The following is a 9,614-nucleotide window of genomic DNA, read 5'->3' on the forward strand; positions in this document are numbered from 1 at the left end:
GTCCGCGTGTGCACGCACCAAGAACATGGGCTTCACACTGGTCAAACAAGAATCCGACCAAACTACGGGGAGGACGCACAGTCATCTTGGGGGTTTTCACATGCCCTCCAGGGACAGGACAGACACAACCAAACTGAGCGAGCATCACAAGGAAACCTGACCTGAGTGACAGGTACAGACCGTGTGCAGAAAAATGCTCCTTTCAAGGGCCCAGTGGCCCAGACGTGACCACGTGCTGGGCCATAAGGCAAGCCTCCACCATTTCAAACGACGGAGGTCCTGCAAACAGTATGATCTGGAATGAGAACAAACCACACTACTCGTAAACCACGGGTCAAAGGAAGAAGCACAAAGGAAATGCACAGTCTGATGTGCTAACCACAAGCCCAGGGCCGTGGACGGAGGGTCCCTGAGTGTGACACCCACAGCAGCGGAGGGTCCCTGAGTGCGACAGTTCGCCTGGCCGCCTTCCCAGCAGGTGGGAACCGGCGCACCTTGTTTGCTCTGTACAGACGCTACGCTTCTCACAGACGGAAGGCCCCCAGCCTCCAGCACGTCTTTGGGCGCCATTTTTCCAACCACGTTTGCTCACTATGTGTCTCTGTGTCACATTTTGTTAATTCTCAATATTTCAAATTTTTCTTATTGTTTTATCCATTACAGCGATCTGCGACCAGTGATCTCTGATGTTCCTGTTGTAACTGCTTCCGGCCGCCGCGAACCACGCCCACAGAAGACCGTGAACTTAATCAATGTCCTGTGTGTCCTGACTGCCCCCCCCCCCGCGTTCCCTCCTCCCCCCACCCCCTCCTCGAGCCTCCCTGGTCCCTGAGACACAACAATATTGGAATTAGGCCAGTTAATAACCCCACGGTGGTCTCTAAGTGCTCGAGTGAAAGGAAGAGCCGCCTGGCTCTCACCTTAAATCAAAGCTAGAAATGAGTCAGCGGCGCGAGGAAGGCGCGTGGAAGGCGGGGAGGCCGAAAGGCTGGCCTCTTGCACCAGCCAGGGAGCCAAGCTGTGAATGCAAAGGCCAAGTTCTTGAAGGAAATGAAAAGTACCACTCCAGTGAGCACGCGAACGATGAGACAGCGGAACAGCCTTCGCGCTGATCCGGAGAAAGTCGGAGTGGTCGGGATGGAAGGTCAAACCGGCCACCACCGCGTTCCCTGCAGCCCAAGCCTGGTCCAGAGCCAGGCCCCGCCTCTTCAGTCCCGTGGAGGCTGAGAGGGCAGGAGCCGGCAGAAGAAAGTCCGGAGCCGGCGGAGGTGGGCTCAGGAGCCTTGAGGAAAGAAGCCGGCTCCCTAAGGTACGCGTGCGAGGTGAAGCAGCCGCGCCGATGGAGAAGCTGAGCGATGGAGAAGCTGAGCGCGTTCTCCCGAAGATGGCGCGAGGCTCGCCGGGGAAGGTGGCTGCGCTCAGCGGCCGACCTGCAGCGCGGACGCACCGGCCTTCTCCCCGAAGAAGGGGCCGTCTAGGGCGTCCACAGCTCGAGAGGCGAGCTCGGTGCGTCTGCAAAGCTTCGGACGCCAGGCTGAGCCTCCCGTTAGCGGCGAGGCAGCTGGCGACTCTAAGGGGAAGCCACTGCTCACTTACCGTCCTGAAAACCCGGGGCCCTTAAAATCCTACAAAATCTGCTCTGCCCGTGCTCCATAAACGGAACAACAAAGCCTCGATGACAGCACATCTGTTGACAACATGGTTTCCTGAATATTTTCAGCCCAATGTTGAGACCTGCTGCTCAGAAAAAAAGGTTTCCTTCCAAACCTTACTGCTCGGGGGCGCTGCACCGGGGCGCCCAGGAGCTCCGACGGAGCCATGCAATGAGATCAATGCAGGGTGCATGCCTGCTACCTCACCGGCCATCCTACAGCCCAGGGGTCGAGGGTCAGTTTGATTTTTAAGTCTTATTATCAAGAAATGCATATCGGAAGGCTGTAACTACCATACAGAGTGACTCCTCCGATGGATCTGGGCGAAGTAAACGGAAACGTCCTGAAAGGGATTCACCGTTCTAGATGCCATTAAGAACATTCGCACTCCTGGGAAGAGCTCCGACTATCCACAGGGCTTTGGAGGAAGTGGATTCCAGCCCCCGTGGATGACGTTGAGCGGTTCCAGTCTTGAGTGGGGGACGTCACCGCCCATGGGAAACAGGAGAGACCCAGGATCAGAAGTGGGGCCAGAAGATGGGACTGAACTGCTACAATCTCGCGATAAAACCCGAAAGGAGGCGGAGAGGCCTCTTCTGGGTGAGCAAAGAACGTGCATTCTTGAGACGGAAACTGCTCCTGCTGGAGACGCTGTGCGCACTGCTGACGTGACAGCGAAGGACCAGACTCTCACAAAAACTGCCTCGATCACGCAGCAGCAGGGTTGGAGAGGACCGACTCCCATTTCGGAAGAAGTTCTCCTGTGGGTAAAATGCTGTCGAACAGCATCGCCTGCTGCAGAGAAACCGTTGGTGAGAGGAAGAGCCCATCAGTGCGGCAAACTGCCTTCTTGTCTTATTTTAAGAAACTGCCGCGGGCACCCCAGCCTCCAGCCCCCACCCCCCTGGCCAGTCAGCGGCCAGCACCGTGGGGGCCAGACCCTCCTCCAGCAGACAGGCCGTGCCTGGCTGAGAGCTCGGATGACCGTGAGCGCTGTTAGCAATGAGGCATTTTTCATTAAGCTATGAACACTGACTTTGTAGACACAATGCTATTGCACATGTACAGACTACAGTGTGGTGTAAACATAACTTTGGAATGCACTGGGAACCCAAACAGTCCATGTGACTCACTTTACCGCGAGACTCGCTTTACTGTGGCGGTCTGCACGGAACCTGCAGCGTCTCCGAGGTCCACCGCAAAGACCACAGAGCGAGGGGATGCAGCGCGTCGGGAGGACTCTTCCATGGCCTGACATTCCTGACAGTGGCCTCATGCAAACGTCTGAGAGGGGCTGGCAGAACGTGCTCCTGCCTGAGCTGACCACAGCCAACGTCCTCCTTAATGGTGCAAGACTGGACGCTTTCCCCAGAAGCCAGGAGTAAGACACTCCTGTTCAACATGGTTAGAAAGCGCCAGCCAGGGGTCACTGCGGGCCACCCACTCTTGCCCTTCACCCCCGGAACGTGCCCTCATCCAGAGCCCCCGCCGCGGGGAGTACCATTCTGCAGGGTCTGTGCTCTTGACTCCTTTCCCAGGTTCACATGGAAGCCGCCGCCCAGGGTTGGGGTTTTGCCGGCACCTAGAAAAACAAATCAGACTGATTAGTCAAAACTTGGCAGGAAAGAGCCATACCAGCAACCTTCACGGCCTGGGGTGTATCTGAAGCATGGATACAGTGGGATCAGCGTTCATGGTTGGAGAATTGGGGCCTCCCCCTGCCATTCTTAGCAACCGGCAAACCTCCCCTCCCTCTGGCATGCCAGTGCGCGTGTGGCCTCTCTAACCGCGTTCCAGAGCTCACACTGCCGCGTGGCAGCCAGAGAGAGCACAGCTCACCAGCAAACTACAGCATCCCCCGGGGCCCTCTGCGTACCCAGACCCAGCCCATGCACAGGAGTTACACCTGCACAGTGGCCGCTGGTCAATGGCACCTGTCCCACCACCCACAGGACCGTGGCCCAGAGCCCGTGAGCCAGCTCGCCTACAGGACACACTCACACCTCTACCCACCTGTGTGCTGCCCACCCACATAACAGCAGCCTAGGGACCCTGGTCCTAAAGGGTGGCCACAGCCAGACCTGCAGGCGCTCTGCCTTGGATCTCCCACCAGTGCTGAGATGCCCCAGAGAGTGCCATGCACTCTGCTCTGCAAGGCACTGGGGCTGGGACTTCCGCCCTGTTACCCTTCAAAGACAGCCAGGTAGACGTCTGGATTGCTTGCCGGGCTTACGAGCCCCACCACCGAAGCCGAAGAATGCTCGGGCAGCCAAGAGAAGGCAGTGGAGCTGGGAAGTGCCGCCCACCCCACGGGCCGGTGTGTTTGTGAGCAAATGCACAGCGAAGAATTAGAGGCTTCTGCAGTCAGGGGGCACCTCACAGCCTCAGCCACAGGACGTCAGGCCTGCAGGATGGACCAGGACCCATGCGACAATGAAATGGAAACTCAGACCTGTGGTACGGACCTGGAAACCCAGACCACGTCTGGGAACAGGCCCCCAGGGAAAGCACATGGCCCACGTCCGGGGCCAGCAGGGACCTCGGGGTCACCCATGGGCAGCCAGCAGCACAGACAGCGCAGAACAAGCACGACCTCCAGCAAATCCCAAACCAACACTCACGAGATTCCTTAAAGATCTCAGTAAAACGGTTCCCAAGTTTAGCCGGCAACAAAAAGAAGTAAGACAAGCCAAGAGAATGTGGAAAAGACCAACTGGTGGGCAGCCGCTGGGCAGCTGTTGGGCCACGGGCTGAGGTGGGCTGGCTGGGAGCAGAGCCAGGAGCCAGCTGCCCAGGGGGCCCAGCACCCAGCACTCCCACCACGGCGGCAGAGCAGAGGGGCCTGGGAGGGCTGAGGCCCCCAGCTGGGCAGCATCCTCTGCTGCCTCCTCCGTGGTTACCGTGGTTACGAAGGCCTCAGGACCAGCCCGGTGGCCTCCTCCTGTAGAGCGCAGTGCCCAGGACAGGTGTCACTCACCAGCCAGGGACGGGTTTGCTGTCACCGGGAGGGCTGGCTTCTACTGCTGCCCCAACCAACCACCACTGCAGACTTCATGTCCTCAAGAAGCTGGTCACAGAGTGTGGGGAGGGAGAGGACAAGCAGCGTGTCCTCAGGGGGCTGGAGAGCTGCAGGGCCCAGAGGAGATTCATCCACCTGGATGGGCACCAAGGGGCTTCCAAAACCACCTGTCAGCTCTGTGGATCCCGGCACAGGCTCGCTGGGCTGAGATCAGGGCTCTGCGTCTCTGACCCTCCAGTTTTGGTGGCGGTGGCTTCTTACAACTTGGGGACCTTTACATTTGCAATCTTTTCACACAAGAACCACTGAGGAAGGCCCACTCACTCATAGCACCTGACCATGACAGCCACATCTAAGCATGTTTAGGCTTAGCCAGCAACCCCCCAACGTTTAATTTAGGAAAAGAGAAAAATCACCATGTTGTCTTAATTAAAACGGATGTGTACTTTTAATAAATAATTGGACTACTGCATTAAAAAAAGGTTAATGGGGGCGCCTGGGTGGCTCAGTCATTAAGCATCTGCCTTCGGCTCAGGTCATGATCCCAGGGTCCTGGGATGGAGCCCCGCATCGGGCTCCCTGCTCCGCGGGGAGCCGGCTTCTCCCTCTGCCTCTGTCCCTCCCCCTGCTTGTGCTCTCTTGCTCTCAAATAAGTAAAATCTTTAAAACAGAAAATGAAGAAGAGTGGAACTTCGTTCTGGTTGAGTATTAAATGCAATCTCCTTATTCCTCGAAATCTCGCAAAACTGCCAGAGGTCACCCCCCCAGGACCCCCACCCCCCTCGCTGTGCCTCCAAGACTTCTACTTCCTGTTCCTGTGCTGTCCTTCCCTGCCTCTCCCTGAGGACCCGGCCAGTCTCCCTGGGGCGGCTCCGACCCTGGGGACGATCTCCTGACCCCTGTTCACACACACGTGCGCACACCGGCCCCAAGCTCTCTGAGCTCCCTGTGCGTAGCCCCAGGGCATCGGGGGCCCCCAGGAGACATTGGGACCCTGTCCCTCATAGACTCAGTTCTCTGCGGCAAGGGGCTAGGGTCCAAGCCGGCTCTTGCCAAACTGAGGTAGATTCTGGTACTCAGCAAACACCACGCACCGGGGTTTGTTACAAGAGATAAAATCTGGAACACGCGCGCGGATAGCCTAAGTGCCCCGTCAGACCAGGAGGCCAATGTTTCCTGAAGCATGAAGGAAAGCTGAATGACAGCTGCCAACGGAGGATGTTCTTGGTCTTCAGACCCCCTTCACGCTATTCTCTCAACTTCTAAAAACATTAGAAACCTTCTGCGACAAGCTCCTGCAACCAAAAAACCACAACAAGCGGAACTAAGGGTGGACTACGACCAGGCCAAGAGCGGCCCCTCGTGGCCTGCGGCGGAGGGCCCGATGCCTGGCCCAGTGCCGCCAGCTACTGGCAGACCCCGGAACGGCAGACCCTGGACCCCGAGGGGCCGCCGCAAGCCTGGCCACTGTGAGCACGGGGACCAAAGCCAGCAACACCAACACCTCAGCACTAGGGAGAGGGAGGCTGGGCTGAGGGGCCTCAGCACCCCAGGAAGGCCTTGCACACATCTGTCCCCCGTTTCCCCCACAAGCTCCCCCAACATGGGCAAGCACACCTTCAAGAAGTCATATGAATCTGACTTAAAGGGAGGATCTCTGTCGCTGCCATGTAAGCCCTTCTCCAGAGAGGTCCTGCAGCCGGAGCCCCCACACGGACACAAGCCCCTCTGGGGCTCCCGAGAGACCCTGGACCAGGCCACGGAGACTGCTGTGCACCAGGACGCCGCCCGGACGTGGATCTGTCGTGACACAGGGAGCTGAGCGGGGCAGCACTGGAGACTCCTTTCACCCAGCGCAGCTCCCAAAGAGCCTGTTTCGTGGGGATTACAATTCTGGTTTTGGAAACCATGCAGCGTGGAGCGTGGTAGATGAAAAAAGCTGCAAACGACATCTCAGAAAGAGCAGCCCTGTCTCACCCTGTGCCCCTAGCACAGAGTTCAGCCCACATTTCCTGAGAACAGGCACCTTGGCCAGGAACTCAACGGGGCTTTGAGGGGCCGCAGGATAGCAGCAGAGCTGCAGAATCTTCCACCTCTGGGACCAGAGCGCAGCCAGGACACCATCCTGTGCTCAGAGACCTAAGGCACAGGGGGGCTGTGCCTGGGAGAGCCCCCGAAGGGCAGAGCACAGGCTAGGCAGCTGGTGCAGGTCCCATCATTCTTTAGCAAGCAAGAGCGGCTCCCCTCCTGGGGGCCCTCCCCGTCCCATCCAGGGCTGGAGGCCACAAACCTTTCTCACTGTTTTACGGCTGGGGAGAGTTCATCCAACACAAACGTGTGGCAAGTACTTCACCACTCCTACCTGTGACTACACCAGCGCTCACAGATGTCTTCACTTAAAAGACGGATCTGCAGCCATGACAAGCTGTGATTATGGAAACCATGGAAAGCGCTCCCCGGCAGAGAGAGGGGAGGACCCCAGGGGAGCAGGGACCACAGGCTGCCCGGTGCCGGAGCTCCCTCTGCCTCCAGGCTGCATGTCATGGGAGCGGTGCTGACAACTCCGGGGGGAGGCCCACAGGAGGTGGGCACCATCGACGGCAGAGGGGACGCTCAGGGAAGAGCTGCTAGCTCTGAGGCCCTCAGGGTGGACACCTGGCACAAGGCACTCACACGTACCCTGCTGGGAAACCCTGCTCTCCAGTCCCCACCACACTTGGGGGAGCCCCTCCCTAGGGGAGCGGCAGGACCGTTCCTCAGGGCCCACTAGGGCCCCAGCCAGTCCAGCTTCGCCCACTGACTTGACATTCTGGCCACGTGGAGCTGCGTGCCGAAATCACACACCCATCCCTCCTCTCGGCTGGCTGCCTTCCAGGGCCTTCCACGGCCTGGATGTCCCCAGGACCACTCGCGCCACCACCACTGGATGTCAGCCTCACACTTTGCTGGTCCAAGAACATCTTCCAGGGAATCGGGGACCAGAGCTCCTCAGCCCTAGAGGCCAGGCCTGGCACACAATCGGTACTCACCAGGGAAGACCCCTGGACGGTCAGAAGCCCACAGAGGAAGGGCCTCTGGCCTCACGGCCCCGGCATCTCATTTACAGAGTCGCAAGTACACCCCTAAGCTAACTGTCCATACGCAGTTCTCAAGGAACAAGAAAGAATGCTTTGGAAAGATGGTGACCATGGGCCCCAGATGAGGGCAGCTGAGGGAGCAAGCTCAGCTTTCAGGGCGAGGCTGGAGTGAAGGAGGACCCGAGAAGAGCCAGCTGGCATGCACCTCTGCCGGGGGCGCTAGAGTAACCCAAGTCAACAGCCCGTGTGAGCACTGCCCTGGTGCAGGGGAGGGAGCAGGCGGCTGACGGAGGTCCCACCAGGCCGGGGGGGGCTAAGAAACCACCGCATGTCTGCAGCACTTCCCTGCAGGCCCTCCAGAGAACAAGCCCATAGGACAGAGCCAGGCTGGGCTGGGGAAGGGTCTTCACACCCATGAAATCACACCTTCCCACCGCACCTGGCTCTGTGACCGACTTTACTGCAGACAGGTGGGAGCACGTCGCTCACGTCCAGGACTCTCGGGGTATCCCTCTCCTCTGCAACCTGCTTTCCCAGCTGCAGTGGGGGCAGGTGGTCATCAGGTGACGGGTGCACTCAGCACAGCACCTTTCCACGGGAAACCCTAAGCGTCAGCTCCTACAACCATCTGTTCTTCCTGTTGTCCTTACTCTCTTTCCAGTGACTCAAGGGACAGTTTGACCACGTTGACAAACCCACAACACAGCGCTGTGGAGCCTCCACCCCGGCAGTCCAAGAAGTCGCCCCAGAAGGGCACGAAGATGTGTGCCCTGCATCAGAGATGATGGGGAGAGAGAGGCCAACCAGACCCAAGGCCGGATCTTTGCTAAGATCAACTAAAGTGATAAACTTCCCAGTAAGAGAGACAGAGGGAAGAACAGCAAGGATGTGAAAGGAAGTGTGATGACGGGAAAACAGGGCATCCCTAGAGGCCCTGCAGACATCAAAAGGGTAAAGGAAGGGTACCAACAGCTCTGCACGCATAAGCTCAGCAACTTGGAACAAATGGACCCAATCCTCAAAACCACAACTTCACCCACAGGGAAAAGGGTAAAATACCACAATAACCTACAACTACTAAAGATACTGATTCTGTAGTTAAAAACCTTCTGGAAAAAAAAACCCTCTAGGCCCAGATGGCTACACTGGTGAACTCCACCAAAGATTCAAGGAAGAAATAACACCAATCCTACACAGTCTCTTCTAAAAAAAAAAAAGTTAATAAGGGAAGGGAGCATTTCCCAACTCCTTCCATGAGATGCAGCACCTCCGTATCAAACCAAAGACATACCCACACTCCACAGAAGCACCCTCAGCAAAACGTTAGCACGTCTAATCCAGCCACACGTACAAGAATAATACTCCACGATCAAGTGGGTTTACCCCAGAAGGAAAGGCAGGGTCAAACGTTTAAAAATCAGCCACACAGAGTAAAGAAGAAAACCATGACTGGGTCAGTTGGTAGAGAAAAAGTCTTTTTTACAAAATTCAACAGCCACTCATGATCAAAACTCAACAAACTAGGAGTAGAAAGGGAACCTCCTCAACTTTATGGACCAAAAGCCTACAGTTAACGACAACACTCAATGGGAAGACACTGAATGCTTCCAGAAGACTGGGAACAAGGCAAGCATGTCTGCTGCGAGGCAAGAAAAAGAAACGAAAGGAAGAAATAAAGCAGACCTTATTTATAAACAACATGACTATCTAAATAGAAAATCCCCAGAAATCTATTTCAAAACCTCCCACAGCTAATAGCTAAGTTTAGCAACCTCGCAGGAAACAGGCCGACAACAGAAATCAACCATGTTGTCACACACCAACAATGAACGCCTGCCCAGAGCTCAGTTTGTAGCCCAGGTGCGC

The 9,614-nt window shown here is 56.9% G+C and overlaps 1 protein-coding gene across 3 annotated transcripts in view; it reads right to left on the bottom strand.

The window, feature by feature from the left end:
- Nucleotides 1–3,234, bottom strand: part of BRF1 (BRF1 general transcription factor IIIB subunit) — a 45,871-nt gene extending 42,637 nt beyond the window's left edge. For all 3 annotated transcript variants that reach the window (XM_073895962.1, XM_025869240.2, XM_073895963.1), the window contains exon 1: nt 3,154–3,234. In XM_073895962.1, the coding sequence (XP_073752063.1) occupies nt 3,154–3,156 (3 nt within the window). In that variant the 5' untranslated portion in view covers nt 3,157–3,234. The remainder of the gene's footprint in view (nt 1–3,153) is intronic.
- Nucleotides 3,235–9,614: the final 6,380 nt, after the last annotated feature.

This window comes from Callorhinus ursinus, unplaced genomic scaffold (assembly GCF_003265705.2).
Source record: "Callorhinus ursinus isolate GAN/ISIS: 27379988/994484 unplaced genomic scaffold, GSC_fseal_2.0 scaffold8, whole genome shotgun sequence".
In the NCBI taxonomy this organism is placed as follows: domain Eukaryota; kingdom Metazoa; phylum Chordata; class Mammalia; order Carnivora; family Otariidae; genus Callorhinus; species Callorhinus ursinus.